At 33.9% G+C, this 21,321-nt stretch overlaps 2 protein-coding genes across 13 annotated transcripts in view; both read left to right on the top strand.

Moving 5' to 3' along the window:
- Positions 1-12,815, top strand: part of Imp (IGF-II mRNA-binding protein) — a 29,730-nt gene extending 16,915 nt beyond the window's left edge. For 7 of the 10 annotated variants that reach the window (XM_089264278.1, XM_089264275.1, XM_089264273.1 and 4 more), the window contains 5 exons: positions 2,059-2,232; positions 3,086-3,460; positions 3,534-4,242; positions 4,334-4,489; positions 4,575-12,815. In XM_089264278.1, the coding sequence (XP_089120404.1) occupies positions 2,059-2,232; positions 3,086-3,460; positions 3,534-4,242; positions 4,334-4,489; positions 4,575-5,030 (1,870 nt within the window). In that variant the 3' untranslated portion in view covers positions 5,031-12,815. The remainder of the gene's footprint in view (positions 1-2,058; positions 2,233-3,085; positions 3,461-3,533; positions 4,243-4,333; positions 4,490-4,574) is intronic. The other 3 variants (XM_089264281.1, XM_089264280.1, XM_089264279.1) reach the window with 1 other exon arrangement.
- A 4,429-nt stretch (positions 12,816-17,244) lies between these two features.
- LOC108655952 (monocyte to macrophage differentiation factor) lies at positions 17,245-20,887 on the top strand. Of its 3 annotated transcripts, none has more exons than XM_018107796.3 (5): positions 17,245-17,392; positions 19,262-19,483; positions 19,573-19,763; positions 19,825-20,044; positions 20,119-20,887. In XM_018107796.3, the coding sequence occupies exons 2-5, from the start codon at positions 19,313-19,315 to the stop codon at positions 20,407-20,409; spliced, it is 873 nt and encodes a 290-aa protein (XP_017963285.1). In that variant the 5' UTR covers positions 17,245-17,392; positions 19,262-19,312; the 3' UTR covers positions 20,410-20,887. The 3 variants fall into 3 exon arrangements, with proteins under 3 accessions (XP_017963285.1, XP_017963284.1, XP_017963283.1); XM_018107795.3 differs by having other exon boundaries at positions 17,276-17,427; XM_018107794.3 differs by lacking the exon at positions 17,245-17,392 and adding an exon at positions 18,901-19,034.
- The last annotated feature ends 434 nt before the right edge of the window (positions 20,888-21,321 follow it).

Here is a 21,321-nt window from a genome sequence, read left to right as displayed (position 1 = left end):
CACACACAGAAATATACTCGTGCATATATGTACATATGTGTGTACATATTCACAAAATAACACAGCAATAGAAAGAGCAAGAACGAATACAAAGTAAGAGAGATTCGTGCAGAGACGGATAAGAGACATACATACATAAATGGCAATGGAATGCGTCTTCTGCTGCTGCTGTTGGAGAAGACGGCCGGTATGTGAAACGGGTGTTGTTGTTGCTCTTGTCGGCTTTGAAGATTGACAAACTCAATTCGACGGCACACACACATAGCCACAAATACATAGGTGCATGCATCGGTGGCCTTTTGCATTGCCGATTCGCCTCGTGGCGAATTCGCTCTGTGCTTATTCGCTCACTCTCTCTCGCACTCTCTTATCGATCAATAGCGGCGCGCGCTTTCATTCATAAATAGGAGGTTGCCACACGCTGTTGAATTCGCTGGAATTGCGGAAAGCTTTTTAATTGAATAAGAAATTCTAATATGAGATTATTAAATATAAATATAAATATAAATATAAATATAAATATAAAGTATAATATATAAATGATAAAGTATAAATATAAAGTATAATATAAATATAAATATAAAGATAGATACTATAAATATAAAAATTAAATATAAATATAAATATAAATATAATATAAATATAAATATCAATATCATATCCATATAAATAAATAAATAGGACATGATAAATCTAAATATAATATACTACAATATAAATATAAATATAATCTACATTGATCAATATATTTTCTATGATCTTGTACCTTAAATATATTTTCCAAAATATCTTTAATATACACAACAAGGGTATTTAGACGTCGACTTGAATTTGTATTGTTTTCTCTTATTTTTGGGTTTTTGTGGCGACGTTGGCTGCGACTGGAGTGAAATTACTTCCAAGAAAAATAAACACGATATTAAATGTGCAACATTCCAGTCGACGGCGGCGGCGTTGATGGCAGCAGCAGCAGCCGATCGAGATCTTTGCAGTGTTGCTGATCTTGTATTGTTGTTGTTGTTGATTTTTCAAAATGAGAATCGAGTTTTTGCTGTTAGTTAGTATTTTGCTCGAGTTGTCTGCCGGCCTGGCTGCAGTTGCGATGCCGTTATGGCAACAGGATGTTATCAGCCTCCCCTCTCTCTGTCTCTCTCTCTCTCTCTCTCTCTCTCTCTATCTTGCTCTTGCTCGCATATGTTAAGCTACACATATTTGCTATCTATGTTTTGTAATGCTCCCTTTGTGAATGTAAATGTAAAAGTGTTTAATTCATATATGGCATAATTCATATATTTGTATACATATCATTTGCCCATTAGCAACGCCCACAATTAGTTTAGTTAGAGCTTTTAAATGGTCGTGAAGCATCAATATACAAATATACAAATATATATGTATATATATTTGTTTTGCTTTTTCTTCTGCTCGCTCTCTCCCTTTCTCTGAACCTCTCCTATTCTCTCCCTTTTCCTCTCTCTCTCTCTCTCTCTCTCTCACACATCATACATTTTGCCATTCGAATCTTGTTGCATTATCATTCATCATCGTCACACCGACAGCACACAGCCCCCAATAATGCAAAGAAAATATGAAAATAAAATTAATTTCAAATCCAAATCAAAAATAAATGAAAAATAAAATCAAATAAATATAAAACTTACGATACTCTATATAAATCCAGCATAACGAATCCTTGCAGTCTCTATTATAATATTCATGCTCGCTATCTCGCTCTTTAGATGTTAGTTACGCTGCTGACTCTTTTACTGACAAACTGCTCTCTCCTCTTTCTTTCTGTTTTACTTCTGTTTTTTTGTTTTTCCTTTTTATTTTATTTATTTTTTTTTTTTTAATTTTTTAATTTAAAATAAAAAAAATGAAACAATTTTATCTTAACTGAACTTTTATTTTTGTTACTGTGTGTTTTTCTCTTTTAATTTTTCTTTGTTTTTTGATTTTTTTCTTTCTTATTTTTGTTCTCTCTTTTTGTTTTCTTTCTTTTTTTTCGTTTTGTTTTGTTTTGTTTTTGTGTGTGTTTTTACGCTATTTTCTTCACAGTGTTACGACATCAAAAATCTTAATAAGCGGCATACCGCTGCAAACACGTTTCGAAGACATCGAACCACTACTGAAGCCCTATGGCATCGTCAAACAGTGTGAGGCTATTTCTAGTAAGGATCAAAATACTCAAACAGTACATATAACATTCGAAAATCCTGAGCAGGCGCAAAGGTATATACATTCTAAAATAAAACAAAAGTATATATATATATATATATAGCAATAAATTAAAAAAGAAAAACCATATCTAAAACATTCGAATAAAATTATCAAAATTGGCTTAATATCAGATTTTTGAGTTTTGACATGGCTCAGAATCTCGTGTTAAGCGTTGAGCATACATACACATGTCCATGTATATATGTATGCCTATATAGATACATATATATATATGCATGTGTGTATATAGATGGGGAAATTATCGAAAGATCGCTGATTTTCCGTTATTTATCAATTAGTCTCATCGAAATTCGAACCTCTCAATATGCGTATGTATGTATATGTGATGTATATGTATGTATATATGTGTATATGTGTATAGTTATTATTGATCAAAACCCATTCAAATCTCAGTAGTATCTTACCTTTCCACCATTTCGAGCAGAATTGAGGGGTGGGTGCGGCAAGGAGGCTTGGCTGTGACTGTGGGCGGGGTCGGAAGTGGGGGCTGTCGTGTGTGTCTAGGGCGTTTGTGATTGTAGCAACTATATATGTGATATATAGATATATACATTGCCTGCCGATCTGATCCTAATCGTTATCTAATTATATATATATATATATCTATTTATATATGTATATGTATATACACAACACTTATGCATACATACATACGTACATATGTGTATATTCATCAAAACTGTTCCTTCTATCGCATTTCTCACACTGATCGAATTTTTCTCGTCTCTTCTCTTTGTTTTCGTATAATATTTTTGGTTCCGTTTTGTATTAATTCGTGTTTATTTTCCCTCCGTTTCTGTTTTGTTTTCGCTGTTTGTTTTTGTCGCGCCGTCGCCTCCCATAGAGCTGCTGGTGGCCTGAACGGCGTCGAATTCGAGGGCAGTAAACTGCACGCCGAGCAATTGGACAAAAATCAACGCCGAAGCATACGCAATCAGCGCAATCCGTATCCAGGAATGCCGGGACCCGGCCGCCAGGCGGACTTTCCGCTACGCATTCTGGTGCAGAGCGAGATGGTGGGCGCCATCATTGGCAGACAGGGCACAACCATACGCTCCATCACACAACAGAGTCGGGCCCGTGTCGATGTCCATCGCAAGGAGAATGTTGGCTCCCTCGAAAAGTCCATTACGATTTATGGCAATCCGGAAAACTGTACCAATGCGTGCAAGCGCATACTGGAGGTTATGCAGCAAGAGGCACTGTCCACGAATAAGGGGTAAGAGAGGCAATACATTATAGAGCGATCTATCTATATATATATAACTTTTATCTCTTTCTCTCTGTTATAGTGAGATCTGCTTGAAGATACTCGCCCATAATAATTTAATTGGTCGCATCATTGGAAAGAGCGGCAATACGATTAAACGCATTATGCAGGATACGGATACGAAGATAACCGTTAGCTCGATCAACGACATCAACAGCTTCAATCTGGAGCGTATCATCACGGTGAAGGGCCTCATCGAGAACATGTCCCGTGCCGAGAACCAAATCAGCACCAAACTGCGCCAAAGCTATGAGAACGATTTGCAGGCAATGGCGCCTCAGAGCCTCATGTTCCCCGGTCTCCATCCCATGGCAATGATGTCGACACCGGGCAACGGCATGGTCTTCAACACAAGCATGCCGTTCCCCTCGTGTCAAAGCTTTGCCATGTCCAAGACACCGGCCAGCGTGGTGCCACCGGCCTTCCCCAACGATATGCAGGAGACCACGTTTCTCTATATACCAAACAATGCTGTTGGGGCCATCATTGGCACCAAGGGCTCGCACATACGCAGCATAATGCGCTTCTCGAGCGCATCCCTCAAAATTGCGCCCCTCGACGCCGACAAGCCGCTGGACCAACAAACGGAGCGCAAGGTCACGATTGTTGGCACACCGGAGGGTCAGTGGAAGGCGCAGTACATGATATTTGAGAAGATGCGCGAGGAGGGCTTCATGTGCGGCACGGACGATGTGCGCCTAACCGTTGAGCTGCTTGTCGCCAGCTCCCAGGTGCGTAGGCCGCAGTGGCTGCATTCTCCTCCATTCGTATATTCTCAACTATTCCATTTATTGTATTATTGCATTTCCGTTCATCCGCCAGGTCGGACGCATCATTGGCAAGGGCGGACAGAACGTGCGTGAGTTGCAACGTGTGACGGGTAGCGTCATTAAGCTGCCAGAGCATGCGCTGGCGCCACCCTCAGGCGGCGATGAAGAGACACCTGTGCACATCATTGGGCCATTCTACAGCGTTCAGGTGAGACATCGCATGGAGTGTGATGGATGGATGGAATAATGATGGCACACGGATTGTTTAACAATTTTTTTAATTGATTTTGTAGTCTGCACAGCGACGAATTCGTGCCATGATGCTATCGACAAATCCGCCACCAGTGACCAAAAAACAGAAGGCTGCCAAAGAACAACAATTGCAACAACAACAACAGCAACAGCAACAACAACAGACATTAGCCGGCGCTGCGCCAAGTGGGACTCAACAGCAGCAGCCGCAGCAGCAAAAACAACAGCAGTCGCAGCAGCAGCAGCAGTCGCCGTCGCAGCAGCAGCAGCCGCTGCCGCCGCAATCACATCATCAATCGTCGTCGGCGTCGTCGGCGCCACCTGCGCATCATCAGCAGCAGCAGGCGTCGTCGACAGCGTCCTCACATCAATTGCAGCAGCAGCAGCCGTCGCCGCCGCCCGGCAACAATGCATCCGCTGCCACCCAACAACAACAACAACAACAGCAGCAGCAGCAGCAACAACAGCAGCAGCAGCTGGCGAGTTCACAGCAGTAAGCAGAAGCTGCAGCAGCCGTGTGTGGGACTGGGGCAGGGGCGGAGGCAGTGCAGAACAGGCGGGCAAAGCTCAACTTGAACAACAACAACAACAACTACAACAACGTCATCAAAAATCTACCATAATGGCAATAGCAAGAAGACAGACAAAGCCCACATTTGGATTTGCATTTGGCAACAACCGCTTGCAGCTATTGCAAGATCAGCAGAAGATCAGCAGGAGCAGCATGAAGAATAACAGCAACAACAAGAGCAACTCTCGTCCCACTGCAGCTCAACAAGAGGAGCGAGCAACAGAGGAGCAGCAGCGCAGCAGCTCTAGACAGACCTCTCTAGCAGTTGGGAAGGAGAGCGAACAGGCAATGTGTACAACTGTCAAATGCTTGCTTATCAAATAAAACACAGGGTGTTCCCAGCATGAGGCGCCTAAATGATGAATGGCAATGCATTGAATTGTTGTTTCTCATGGTGTGACGGCTCAAGCGTATATATATTATGTTTATAAAATTGCCTAACATTTCTATTGAACAACAAACACACACTGCACACACACACACACACACACACAGACACATAATTGAAGAGAGATAGATGCCCGATCTTTATGCAGCCGCTTTTTACCACTAAGCCAGTCCCCCTCTGCAGATGAATATTTTGCGTCATGAAAATAATGAGGAGGAGAGTAACACACAACAAAAAGAAAAACAACTAAACAAAAGTAAGAAAAAAAAAAATGAAAGAATTAACGAAAAGAAAATTCAAAAACTATGCCGTAGTCGCAGTAAATTCTTTTTTTTTTTAATATATTTATATATATGAATATATATATATATATAGAAAACACGTAAAATTAAACATTTTTATGAATTATTTTATTTTTTTTTTAAATCATTTTTAGTAAGCGTAAATTAAGTGAACAAACAAAAACAAATAAGAAAAACAAAAGAACGAAAGTGAAAAACAAACGGAAAAAAACAAAAACCAATCAATTGGTTTGTGTGTGTGTTTTATAATTGTTTTCTCTTTAATTTTATTAAGCGAATTGCATTTGATTTTGCATAAAATTTGTAACAGTTCATTGTATACAAATCAGATAGAAGAAGGACAGGCAGCAGCGAAACAGAGAAAGGAAAACAAAACAAAATTGAAAACTGTATTTTATAATTAAATACTAACATTATATTTCGTAAATGGAAAAAAAAACAACCCAAATTTCAAGCAGGTGTCAACTTTAGCCCACCTTTTAAAAACAAAAATCAACAACAACAACAACAACCTATAAGTAGATTAAAAAACTACAACTAAACTTAAAAACCTCACTTAAAACTAACCTAAAAGAAAGGCGAAATCAACTAAAAAGAAAAATAAATCAAAAACACAAAAAAAAAAACAACACTAAAAATGAATGTAATGAAACGTAAATACCATAAATTATACAACACTCAAGTGTTCAATTCGAGGGTCGAAATAAGAGTTTTCCATAGGTGTATATATACACACAGACACACACACATGAGGTCTCACACAAGCACACATACATATGTATTTTATTTGTACTCTCTGTGTATAACAGCTAAGAAACAACTGTTATACCTGCCAAGTCGAGCCAGCGATGAGACGCAGACAACTTTGTAGTATAACTTAACTGAAAAAAAAAAACGAAACAAAAAGAATATTAAAATACACACACACACACACACACACATACACATATATAGTCCTACGAATATATAGTTTATATTTAAGTTGTGTCTCTCACCTAAATGCCAAGCAAGCAATGTTAGTGTACAGCTGTGTATAATAGTTTTCGAGAATTGAGAATTTGAGATTACGAGTATATTATATATGAAACTGAATTGTTACTATTGTTTGAGCGAGAGAGGAGGAGAAAGAGTCCACGATAGATAGATAGAGCGAGAGAGAGAGAGAGTAGAGGAGGAGATGAGAGGAGAGCATTGTAATCTGTTTGCCTTGAAACAAAAACAAAAAATAACGGTGCTGAAATGTTAATTTTTATATAACGAAAAAAACAAGCAACAAGTGTTACATAAAAGTGTTATATTAAAAGAAAAGTTATAAAAAAATGATGAAGATAGAATCGAGAAACGTTAACAAGCTGTTATATAAATCACAACATATGTATACACACACACATATATATATATGTATAACACATTACAATATGCGGCCCCATTTCAGGCCGAAATGCGGGCCAAATGTTGTTTATTTTTTTAAAATTTTTTCTTTTTAAGATTTCATTCATAGTTTAAATGTTGGCGTTTCGTACATACATCAATGTACATTAATTAATGTACCGAACTTGTCATTATTATTTCCCCATACGTTTTCTTTCCTATAATTTACACAGCAAACATAAACTAGATGTATATGCCTATACATACAAATATATAGTGTAAAACAGTTAATTTTCCATAGCTGCTAAAATCGTAACTGAAGTAACTGAATCGGAGCAACAAACAATCAAACAGGAGCCAAGACAATAGCCCAATTTTGTTGAAATAGACATAGAAAATAGAGAATAATAACGTGAAATTTTTTATTATTATTAACCACATATATGACTTCTATTTTTTTTTTTTTTATATACATATTTTACAATTTTTTTGTTTGTTAAACATTACATTACATTACATACATATTACATATACAAGCATCTTTAATTACATAAATACATACATATTCACATAGATTAATCAATATTATCCATTTTTTGTTTTCTTACTGCATTAAGTTAGATATACATACATATATCCTATATATATATATATATATATACAGACTATATACACATATATATCTGTAACACACATATATATAGATTACAATACAATAGACAGTTAACAGCTCGGGCTTTTGCGTTACTTTTGCCTGTATAACACTTGCATTTTAGACTGTTATATTCGTGCATTTATAACTGAATAGAACAACAACAACAACAACAACAAAATCAACATTTCGGCCAGAAGATAACTAAGAAAAGAAGGAAAAAAAAAACCGTTTCATAACAGACAAAGAGTCAAATTCAAATTCAAATTCGAAAACTCAATGCATTTTAGGGCAGATTTAGGACAGAGTTATTTTTTTATTTGTTTGTTATACATATGACACAACAAAATGGAAGAAAAAAGAACATGCGGAAAGATCTATTGACGAAGATTGAAAAAGTAATTCAAATACCTCAATGTAAGTGCATTATCTTATATGACAAAAAAACAAAACAAAGAAAAAACTAAAGTAAAAAAAAAAAAATTACAAAAACTATAAGTGTAAAGCAAGTCAAATAAATGTTAAAAAAAGGAAAAGCTTAAGAAAAGAGCAACCTAACGAAATATATAAAGTATGAGCTGAACGATTGCAGAAGAAACTGAAAAGGAGAAAAACAAACAAACAAACAAAACAAAAATGATTGAAAAATAATCATAAAGAGAAGATAATTTTGATAGTTTTTAAGCAATGAAAAAAAAAAAAAGAAAACCTGATATACACATAGAAAGCTAAAACAAACAGAAACAAAGCGACGAATATAACAGAAAACAACCGTAATTACAACAGCAACAACAAGACCAACTCGGAGAGTGGGCGAGGAGGATAGATACTTTACGCTGTTAACCAACACTGCACACTAAAGAGATATAGACATATAGCTCGCTCATATGTGCCAGCGTTGACGCCCTGAGTTGCATGCCAATTGAGAGTACGCAGAACAGATCCAGACATAGAACCAAAACTCAGACTCAGAACCAAGAACCAAGAACTACGAACCACCAGACCCATTATGGAATTAATCAAGTGAAAATTGTTAATGTTTTGCTATTTCCTATTAAGAAGGAGAAAGAGATATAGATAGAAAGATAGAAAGTAGAAGAAGAAGCAGCAGCAGCTGCTATACAGTTCCATATATAGCTTGAGCAATTTTGGAGCATGGGAGGTGGGCAGGTTTATTATGAAGTGTGTATATAAAAAGGAATTTTTTCTAGGCATATAACAGTAATATTTATAAATGTTTATATATCATAAAGTTCTGGCAAGAGTAGGATATTAATCACATCAATCAAAGACGTTGGAGATTCACACGCTCGATTATCTAAAGCTTTTTTTGAATATTAGGATTATTGCCAAATTGAGATAGAGTATCGATTAGATTTGAAACAACCGCTTCCTTACCAGTTTTGAAGAAACGTGGGTGAATAACTCGATTTGGGGTATTTTGATGGCTTCTACTAACTGTTGGCGTTGAAGGAAATAAATCACCATCCAATAATGTATTATCATCTACAGTTTGAATTCTCTCACAGTCGTTTATTCTTACAACTTGAACTGGAGATAATCTCGTAAGTCGAACTCGAAATTGACGTGAAAAACGTTAATCCTTCAGGATTCAGAATACCCCAAAGCGAGTTATTCACCCACGTTTCTTCAAAACTGGCGGTTGTTTCAAATCTAATTGATAGATACTCTATCTCAATTCGGCAATAATCCCAATATTCAAAAAAAGCTTTAGATAATCGAGCGAGTGAATCTCCAACGTCTTTGATTGATGTGATGAATATCATACTCATGCCAGAACTTTCTGATATATAAATATTTATAATTGGATGGTGATTTATATTTTTTTTTTTCGTTGGCGTCTTCGAGTTTTGAGTGTAGCGTATAGGAAAAATGTCCAAAGTTGTCAATACAAAGAGCATATATACTTATATACTGCTATATAGCAAGCCCAAATGAATGACCTATGATGATGATAGTAAACATATATGAAACTCTATATATGTGAGAAAAAGAAAAAAACTAAAAAAAAAAAAGCGTAAAACGAATTTTTCTAAAAAATTCCAAAAATATAAACTAGTATAGAACATGGCAATGTTTTTGAACTTGCGTTGTTTTTATTTTGCATAGAATTCCAAATGCTGAAGCAAGAGAAAAGAGAGAGAGAGAGTAGGTAAAGCTAGAAAGAGAAAGAGAGAGCGAGAGCGAGCAAAATGGTTGAGTTAACTAACTAACTATTGACTATGAAATGCTCTGTTTAAGAAATAAAAGAATACCAATTGGGAGGGGCTTACCAAGCACTATTACAAATAATAATAAACAATAATAATTATAATAAAATAAAATTAATAATAATAATTATAAATGATGTGAATGATGCAGCAAGAGTTGATTGATTGATTGACCAGAGAACAATCACAAAATGTGAGTTGGAAAAGCGTGCGCGTTGAAAACGACAGCGAGAAAGAGAGAGATAAAGATATAGATAGAGATAGAGAGAGAGAGAGAGAGAGCAAGGTTTAGAGAGCAGCAAAGAAATTATTTTTTAGTATTTAGAGGCTATTTTATATCGTTATTAAAGAGAAAGTGAAGAGACAGAGATAGAGAGAGGAGAGTTGGGGTTGAAGAAAATTAAATTTTAGCTTGCGAGTTGAAAAGAAAACAATAAGAACAAACGCTGGTATGTGACATTGAAACAATTGAAAGAAGAAAAAGAAGAAGAAAACAGAGAATGTCGCTAGTCGGTTCGCAACAACAGTTATTAGAAACGGTTAGCTTAGGCACTTGGGTGGTGGTAGGAGGCGGGTGTTGTCTTTGAAATTTCAAAACTTGATTCAAATGCCTTCAGCTCATTTTATAACGGATTTTTAAGTTTTTGTTAAAAATTTGCTTTAATTTTGCTCATTATATCTTTAAAATAATTTCATGTTTATCAATTGCATTTACCTAACACACATACATACATACAGACACATACACACACACATACATACAGACACATACACACACACACACACACACACACACACACATGCACATACACATACACATACATACACGCACATACACATACATACACATACATACATAGGCGCACATATATGCACACAGAAACACACACACTCACACATACATACACGTGCATATATACACACAGACACACACACACACACAGACACACACACACACACAGACACACACACACACAGACACACACACACACAAACACAGAGACATGGACAGACAACCGGACCGACAGTTCGTTTCACAAGCCAAGCGAATTTCCCATTTTCTTTTCACACGAGAGACAACAACCAACAACAACAACAAAACGACAACAACCAACAACAACAACAAGCGAAAGTTAAAATTTAATTTATCTAAAAGTACTTTTTGTGTTGTAAGTTGTGCCAAGTACTGATAACGTTTAAGGTGTGATAAACTCGTTTTAAAATTTAACAACTATTTAAACTATTTACTACTAAAAAACAAAACAAAACAAAACGAAAAAAAAAAAATCAATTTTAAATTACAAATTTAAAGAAAACTTTTATTATTTTTTATAAAATGCTTTCGATGTACATTTTATTATAAACACACACACACACACGCACACAAACCCACACACACACACACACGCATACAGCAACACACCCAGGACCTCAAAAGTACTTTGACATTTGATTTGACAGCAAACAACAACAACAACAACAACAGCAACAACAACAACAACAAAAGAAATGCTTTGCGATTACAATTTACTATTTATTTTATTCATATGTATATATATACAAATACGAGTATATGTATGTATGTATATGTATATTCATTTATGTATATATACTATTATTATTTTTTTTTTTTAATTTCTTAACGTAAAACCTTTGAAAGTTTTAACTCTAAAGAAAAAAAAAATCAAAACAAAACTAAAAAAAAACTTAAAAACACTTGAAAAATGAAAAAAAAAAAAAAAAAACAAATGAAACAAAAATGAAGGGAAAATACTTTTAAAAAGGGCATATTTTTTTATATACATATATTTACATATTTACATAACGTTTTTAGCGGTACAAACATCGTGAGTACAAATCAATATTTATTTTGTTTTTCGTTTGTTTTTTGTCTATTATAAAGAAGGAACGAGAAGAAGAATTTAGGGATTTTCTCGAAACATATAAAACAAAAAGAAAAAAAAACAAAAAACATTTTGTTTTCAATTGTTAGACGACAGTGAAAGAGTTTTCGAAGAAAAATGAAAAAAAAAAAATGGGGAAACAGTTGAGAGACACTGGAATACGCACTTTTTTTTCTCTTAAATATTATATACGATGATATAGAAAGATAACGATATAATGCGAGTTTTAACATAGGCTAGACGACGATGACGACGACGACGACGACACGCATAGCTAGTTAACAGCCGAGCAAAGCAGCAAATAGCCCAAAACGCAGCCAAATCAGCCAAATCTCACATGCAAGCAGAAGAACGAATACGAATGAAAGTGACTAGAGAGAAATATTGAACGAAAATAAAATACTAACTGAAAACACTAAAATACTAAAAATAATGGTATTCAAATTGTGAAACTCCGGAAGCGCAGAGCACGTCAGAAGAACGATAAGAAGAAGAAGAAGAAAAAAAACCAATAACAAATGAAATAAACAAAAAATTGGGGGTTAATTTTGTTTAAAAAAAAATAAAAAAAAACAATAATAATAATAATGAAATCAAATAATTTTGTTTGCAGAAAAGTTGGACGCAAAATAAAAAAAAACTGAGAGCCAAACACAGTAAAAATGAATTCGAAATGAAACAATAACAATATAAGACAAAACTAATGAAACAGCTGGACAAGGTTAGAGATTTAGAAGCAGTAAAGTTAGGAGCAGAGTACTAGAAACAGAACCAAAACAGCAGACAGACAACAACAGCCAGAACCGTTAAAAACTACTCGGATACGACACAACTGTACTAAAAAAAAAAAAAAAACAGAAAAACAACAACAACAATACTGAAATATATGAAACGTTTGGCATATGAAACACAATGCATGCAACGTATATGAAAATAATTTATAATAATTAAACAGTTTAGGTTGCTGAGCAAGTAACTACAACAACAACAACAACAACTATATTTGAGAATAAACTAGAGAAACACACACACGCATATATTTTTAGCATATAAGAAGAAGAGCAAAACAAGAAAATGGTGAAAATATGATAACAAAAACAAAACACAAAAAGAAGAAAAGAAACATAACTGAAAATAATTTTTGTCAGCCGTAAGCGATTTACATGTATTCAAATACTTGGTTTAAAAAAAAAAAAACTAAACTAAAAAAAATAAAACATACAAGCAAAACAAAAAACGCCCACACACCATTACCCACATACATACATACTATATATTATTGATAAATGTTTGATAGACACACACACACACACACATACACACACATAGAAATTTGAAGCGAGCCCTAAGCTAATTTCTCTGTATAATTGAATATTATATTTAACAAGCAAATAATCGAAATCAAACAACAAATATTTAGCCTGCTTTTGTGTATTTTCCATTAAAAAAAGTAAAAAAAATAAATAAAATAAAAATATATATATTTAAAATATATATATGTAGTGTGCATCGAAACATCAAATTTATAGAGCAGCAAAATGTTGGAAAATTTTAAATGAAAAGAAAAGAAAATATAATTTTAATTATATACTTTTTTCGTTTCGCTGTTATTATTATTTTTTTTTTGTTTTTGCCCTTTGTATATTTCGCACTTTTTTTTTAACATTTTCTATATAATGTAATTTATATTTGTGTTTAATATTAATTTTTTTTTAATTGTAATAAATTTACACGGTAATCAACTGGAGACTGAGCTACAACATATATTTAGTTACCGTTATGTTTATTGCATTTAAAAAAGAAAAAAAAAAATACAAAAAAAAAAAAAAGAAAAATGGCAAAGGCCAGCATAACACACACACACACCTACACACAAATCAATCTTATATATATGTATATATATACGTGATATATGCATATGCGATATATATACATATATATATATATATATATTAAGAGTTTTTATGAAATAATGTCTAAACTGAATTTGGTTTGCTCTATTCTTCATTTCTTTTATAATATTTTGTTAAGTAAATTCATTCATTGCCTACGCCATTTTGTTGTGCATCATCCTTCACCTGAGACCCCTATCCAGAAACCTTTGAAACAGCAAATGAACCAATTGAATTAGTAACGAAATCCAGCTAACGGTTTGCCTGTGTGATAGTAGTTTATAATTAAAACCGTTGGCTGGATTATACCATCTCCAAATCATACAAAAAAAAACTGAAAACGCGAAGAAGAAGCATTTAAATGGCGAGCCAAGTGAAGAAGCATAAACATATAACATAATCCAAATTATATACACATATAATAACATGAGAAAATACACTTAAAAATATAGATATACATATAAATATATATATACAAACATATATAAACTAAAGAGAAAAACGAAAAAAAAAAAAAAAAATGAAACCCTAAAATATTTTTATTTTTACTTTAATTATTTCTAAAGTACATACGTATATGTAGTTAAACAATTTTTTTTTTTCGTCGTCTACATATTATTTGTTAAGTTCATTAATTAATCTACATAAATAAAAGATAATCTACAAAAGTGTAGGCGACCTAATGTATCTACATTGTACATTGTATCTACATTACTGAGCTAAAATATCTATAAATATTTTAAATATAACAAAACAACAACAAAAAAACAGTAAAATATTATTAAAAAAAACCAAAAAAAAAAAAAAATACTTCTTTTTATTTCAATTTTTTTTTCTTCTAATTTGTTTATTTAGGTTTTGGGTTTGTTCATTTTCTGTTACAATTTCAATTTCAATTTTAGCTCGGATCCAGTTTTTGCAAATTAAAAAAAGCTTCGTACTTTTTAGTTTGTTTCTTATGTTTTGATTGCATTTTTAGTATTTTGGTCAAATCCAAGAAAACTTGTTCTGTTTTTGTTCAAAATATATTTTCTCGCTTTTCTCAGTTTTCCGACAATTCCAACACGAATCTCGTTTACAGCCAAGGGCAAGGCAGCGCACACAACCAACCGACCTCGAAATGATGCCAAGAAATTTGTGTTTAGGGCCAAACGCTTTTACTATGATGGAACTCTATGCAAATGTACCCGAGAATCTATTTGATATATAGTATATATTTAATATATGTGTGTGACTAAACTACTGTAACTACTACTACTACTATATACCACACGAGCCGAAAACTCAACAATTCCCCTACCCAAAGCAAAATTGTCTAAATTAATGAATTTAATACATGTGTAGCATGTGTATCTGCAAAAGTAAGGCATAAAAATGTAAAAACTAAATCATAAGGTAACAAGAAAGTAAACACTGAAATAAAATACAGAGTACACACAGCAACAAAGCATAAGAAAACAAAAAAGAAAAAAAGAATCCAAAATGTATATGAGTACATTTATATATACATTTATACGATACATACTATATACTAATTAAATAAAAAAAAACAAAAACAAAAAAGATATGCAAACTAAAAATAAATAAATAAATGAATTAACTACCTCAGCTTTGAATATTTCTATAGAAATGTTATTAAATGTATTTGAATGGCAAAAAAGATGAAAAAAAAGATAAAAAGTAAGATAAAGAAACAGAAACGGCAAACAAGTTTTAGAGCTGCATTTATATACATACATACATTCAAACATACATGCATACATACTAGTAACAATACTATTTATACTATGTGTACGTACATTTTGCATATTCCTATATAGCTAAATAAACATAAAAGCAAAATGGGTCACTAAAACAAAAAGAAAACATAAAAAAATGAAATCCTAAAACAAATTCATATAGTATATATATATATATTTGTATACATGAAAAAAAAAAAAACACAAATAACAATAATTTTGCGTCCATTTTTGTTGTTTCCTATACAATGATAAATTCTATGAAAAAAAAAAACCAAAAACAAAACGTATTTAATTACATATATAATTGTTTTAAAGTGTGAACGTAACCAATCAGCAAAAGTAATCAACCAGCGGCAGCAGCCAGGCTCTAATGATTTATGAAAATGTCTATACTACTTACATATATCAACTCAGTGTATGTTTGTCTCTGCCACTAAGAAAAAACGAAAAAAAAAATGAATGCAAAAATAACCATAAACACGCAAGAAATAACTAATAAAACTAAATTAAAATATATGATTAAAAAAAACCTTATCCATAAGAAAGCTTTCTCGGTGTCAGTTGTGTCATAGTTTAGATTCAAAGCAAAATTAAAAATTTATTAAAAAAAACTTCATGAATTAGCCATTGATTTGCAAGACCTGCACACCACTGTGTATGTCATATGGACATACAAATTTACACACTACTACAAAACTAAAAACTGTCCAGGCAGCATTATTTAAACAGTCCCAAGCAGTGGTCTGCTTTATCTATGCATAATAACCAATGAAAAAAAAAAAATACATGTGCGTACATTAAGTCAACTAACATTTTTCCTTTTCGGTGTAATTGATTGTTAAAGACACTAGGCGAAATGCGAAAAGCCAACCCAACAACAACAACAACAACAATACAATAAAGTTGAAACATTAAACTACTTTTAAACACATACACTCTAACATATTAGTAAATCAAAAATGTACACTCACGAATACATTACATTCCCCACATCAATCTAATGGCAAACCCAGCTAAAATGTTAAACAAATAATAAGAAAGTAAAATTTTTGTGAACATGTGAAAAACGAAAAAAAAAACGAAAGGAAATTTACCCAATAAATGATTTTTTCGTATACACTTACTTGTATATTATTTCAAACTTGGCGCCGAATATGCTCGATAAATATGATAAGATATCGATACATTTATTTATTAGCGATAGTTCTGCCTGCACTCAGTGATGATTCAAATTACATATTTTTGCAGCTTGCGATACTAACGGCAATTCACATTATATTTAAATTATCCATTAGCTTAACGAATCATTACTTGTGTTGCACATCTGTACTATCTTGCGACTAAACTAAAAGCTAAAATTCATATATTCCCGGAGCTTAAAGCTCAATGCGATGCAATTGCTTGGTTGGTTTGTTTTGGCTGTAATGCAGCCCTGGATTAATTTTAACCGCCATTGATTCAAACTTGATTGCCATGGCTGCAAATATCTTTGAATAAAAACATTGTGTTATATTCTGGTTAATTATAGCACAGACCACTGTACGAATGCTGCCTAAAAATTAGACTTTTAAATACAAGAACTTTTAAATTTGGGAGTTGTGCACTGTGTGCCATTAGACAATTTTAGACCATTTTGAAATATTTGGTCACCCTGTGAAGTACTAAAAGTATTGATATCGATTTCGTTACACATCGATGACCACAGTAATCGTCCCAAAGAAAAAGCATAAAAGCATAAATGTATTTACAGTTTACAAACAGAAATAACTATAACAACAGCATAGAGCGGAGCGCTTTAAATATAACGTAAATAAAAAAGCCAATAGCAATAAAAGCATTCTGTAAGCTAAAATAGTTCAATATGACATTTAGATTTTAATTGCGCGCGCTATAAAACTTAGATATATACATATGTATTTCTAACTTATTTGTGGAAGGAAGAGTCGCCTTTTGTCGGCTTAATAGAACAAATGTGTGTGCGTGTGTGTTAGTGTGAGTCTGTGTCTGTGTCGGTCGCTGTGTCTGTGGCTGTGTGCGTGCGTACAATACATAACAACAAAAGAGTGGACAACACCTTGGCGACGCTAACAAATTGAATTAGGAGCTTTAGAGTGTAAACAATGTTGACGTATGTATGTATGTATATGGGCATATGTCCATCTTTGTCTCCCCATCCTCAATGAAGCAAACAACAAGTAGACGTTGCGCCTGCTGTCATTTGGGCTATTTATATGCCGATTAGCATGCTCAACGTGGAAATGAATTGAAAATGGGGTGGGTTTTGGTCAGGGGGAAATTGTTGCCGGGCAGGTCGATCAAAAGGCATTCCATATGCATTGAGCTGCATTTGTGCTACGCAAGACTCTCTGTCTGTGTACATATGTGTGTGCACTTGTCTATTCATGCATAATTCATAATCAACGGGCTGAACTAAACTCAAATGTAATAAATTAGCTCAGATACGCTGGCTGCCAACGGGAAACAAGAAGCGCAGGTTCCCAGTTTTCGTTCTCGTTGTTGTTGTTTTTTTAGTATTATTATTTTTTTCGTGCAGCTGTTTGTGGGACGCAAGAGTAGATTCCACCCACTTAACAGCATGCAAGCACTAAAAGTGGACGGCACTGACTGGGCCTGACCTTGGAGCAAATATCGACTCTACGTATAAGCTTTATATACATATATGTATGTACATATGTATATGTACAATTGGTCATCAATCTATTCAATGCAATCTGTAAGCAAATGCAAGGCTTTAAGGCACACTTCGTTGCCCCGACGATAGATTGGACTTTGACTCTTTATTAAGTAGTATCTCAGCTTGTCGTACCACTCACTCTCTCTCTCTAGTCGCCTTGATAAGACGGCGACGAGGACGCTGATTGAATGGGATGCATTTGAAGCATATGTATACTATATAGAATTATACATGCATCGTGATATACGCACAAATGTTTGCTAAATCTATGTACATATATGATTTAAATGACGTATTTAACCTAATGCTCCAGCTGATTAAATCAGTGAACTAAGCTTATCATCACAAATAATGGCTAATAAAAAAATAGCGAAAATTGTGAATTTTGTCACAAAAAAACTGAGCAATAGGTACCGAAATTTAAATATTTCCTTGATTTAGCAATTCTTTGAATTCAAGTTTTTAAATAATACAAATAGTAATATCATTCTAAAATAATATATTATATACATATACACAATAATATTGCACAAGTACACATTTTGGAATATTCAAAGTGATTTCATATTTCTTTTGTTTTTATATTATATACAACCAAAGACTTTGGCAATTTGAGGTGAATTGAACAGAGTTTCTTTGTTAACAAATTAATTTGGCAGCTAGATTGGTAAGGGTAGACAACAGATGGGGCTTATCAAATTTCGCTTAGCTAATCCGGAATCAATTCGACATCGTCGCGACAAGTTCGATAAGGTAAACACAGCAAACCATTTGAGCTATAAACATAAAAAGTCCAATAATATTGTATATTGCGCTATCTATCTATCATAAAGGGGATTGGGGTTTGGCTACCTTATCAGGCTCCACTGTCAATCATTGGGCCTATTACAATCGGGCTATATATCAATATACATAAAAATAAAACAAACAAATATGTGTAGAATCAAAGCGAATGGTATTTAAATAACAATAATCGACAGAACCAGCTGCTGAAAGCGATCCACAGCTGCAGAGCGAGCTGGGAGCGGACGATGAATAATCTACTGCAGGATATACAAAACAAATACTCATTTCTGGATAATCTATTCAGTCACGTATGGAAATGCATTATTCGATCGAATCTGAAGCTCAAGCTCCAACTGCGAAATATTCAGTGGAAGAATGCCAAAGCAAAGCCCGGCTGTGCCTATCAACCCACAGAAGTAAGCCATATTAAATAAACATAAGAAGCATTCATAGCTACATATATATGTATGTATGTGTATATATTCATGTTGATTTCCTTTTGAAGATCGAACAGGTGGCTAATGTTATTACCCATGGCATTTGGATAGTTCCCGCCGTTTTTGCCGTCATCAAGCTCTTTGAGCGCTCCAACAGCTATAGCCAATATTTAGTCTCATGGGTCTATGGCACTGCGCTCTGTATGCTGTTCACAGTTTCCACGTTTTTTCACTGCTCTTGCTACTGTGCCGAACACAAGTGAGTTTCGCCAAAATATATAGCTAACCTGTTCCACTTTCTACATAGTTTTCTTTTGCAGACCGCCAAAAAATTATAATGCTTGGCCCACATTCGGCTGGCAGACGTATCAGAGTCTAAAGAATGTCTTGCATCGTTGCGATCGTGCCATGATCTATGTGTTTATTGCCGGCTCATATTTTCCCTGGCTGACGCTGGAGAATACCGACCATTCGGCTATACTCTTCTGCATGGAATGGATTATTTGGCTAATGGCTGCCATTGGGATTGCTTACCAACAAGTAAGATAAGATGCGAGCGCTTATCGATCGATTGAGCTTATCCACTTCATTTTGGCATTGGCATTTACTTACAGCTCTATCATGAACGCTACAAATGTCTGGAGACCTTCTTCTATATTGTCATGGGCCTGGGTCCGGCGCTCGTAGTCATGCTCACGGGACATCATTTCAATGGCATGCTGCAGTTGAAGTTCGGCGGTGCCTTCTATATACTGGGCATTATATTTTTTAAGTCAGATGGTTTGATTCCCATGGCGCACGCCATTTGGCATCTGTTCGTGGTGCTCGCCGCCGGCTGTCATTATTATGCGATTTTAGTAAACTTATATCCGAATGACTCCAATCATTTACAAACTAGTAGCTAAGTTAATGCTAAGTATGGGCATAGCTCACGGCTCACGGCTCCAAGGACCTTATCGTTGAATGTACTTAACTAACTGACCAACGGTTCCATTAATGGTAGATGGTGACCCACCAAAACTCCATTTGATTACGAATTTTTATTTTTTTTTAGTTCTTTATTTTATTTTTTTTTTTTGTCATATTTTTTTATGCTAGTTTTTGAGATAAATGAATGTATTCCTTCCTACCAACAACCCATATAAGTTACTACTCCAAAATTAGCCAAATTTTGTACAAAGTTTATAGTATTTAAATAATTTGTTCTTGTGTGGTATGAGTTGGGTTTCGCAAACGGATTTATATATTGTACGATAGCTGTAGTTCTAGATATAGTAAGTTATCAAATTTGTTAGAATAAGGTAACGGATTTTAAAGATATTCGATAATGAAAACGTATCTTGTGATCAACATCTGCGGTCTTGCCAAAGATTGGAATGGAAATTATTAATTCTCAAATCGTATATAATATAAGAACACATTCATATATATATATACATAATATGACCGATTTTCTTGTAGGTAGACCAAACACCTATATACATATATATATATATATAAATTTATTTTTTTCTATAACAGCTATAGAACATTTTATAATACTTACCTATAACTAGCTCACATCTGACAATGTGTGCTTTAAGACTAACAAAGTGTACAAACTCCAATAGTAGAACTTGAACTTGAACTTTGACGATTTAATTCAACGCCTTTCAAAATACTGGAAGCCCGCCTAAATGAACATATACACACACAGTTATATTAAGACATATGTATGATAATAATATAATATATATTACAAATATAATTAGCATAGAATGAACAAAAGCTTAACGCGAGCCAATGTTTGAGGGAAGGTGTTAGCCAGTCTGTTGTTC

This window comes from Drosophila navojoa, chromosome X, assembly GCF_054131105.1.
Source record: "Drosophila navojoa isolate 15081-1374.11 chromosome X, UAZ_NAV_1.0, whole genome shotgun sequence".
In the NCBI taxonomy this organism is placed as follows: Eukaryota; Metazoa; Arthropoda; class Insecta; order Diptera; family Drosophilidae; genus Drosophila; species Drosophila navojoa.
Note: the sequence above shows the minus strand (reverse complement) of the source record. Positions and strands in the feature narration are given on the sequence as shown.

Excerpts from the sequence above, each read along its gene's own strand:
- LOC108655952 (XM_018107794.3), top strand. The coding sequence starts at position 18,966 with ATGGGGCTTATCAAATTTCGCTTAGCTAATCCGGAATCAATTCGACAT. Across the intron at positions 19,035-19,261 it reads GTCGCGACAAGTTCGATAAG|AACCAGCTGCTGAAAGCGAT; the intron begins GTAAACACAGCA and ends AATAATCGACAG. Across the intron at positions 20,045-20,118 it reads TTGGGATTGCTTACCAACAA|CTCTATCATGAACGCTACAA; the intron begins GTAAGATAAGAT and ends ATTTACTTACAG.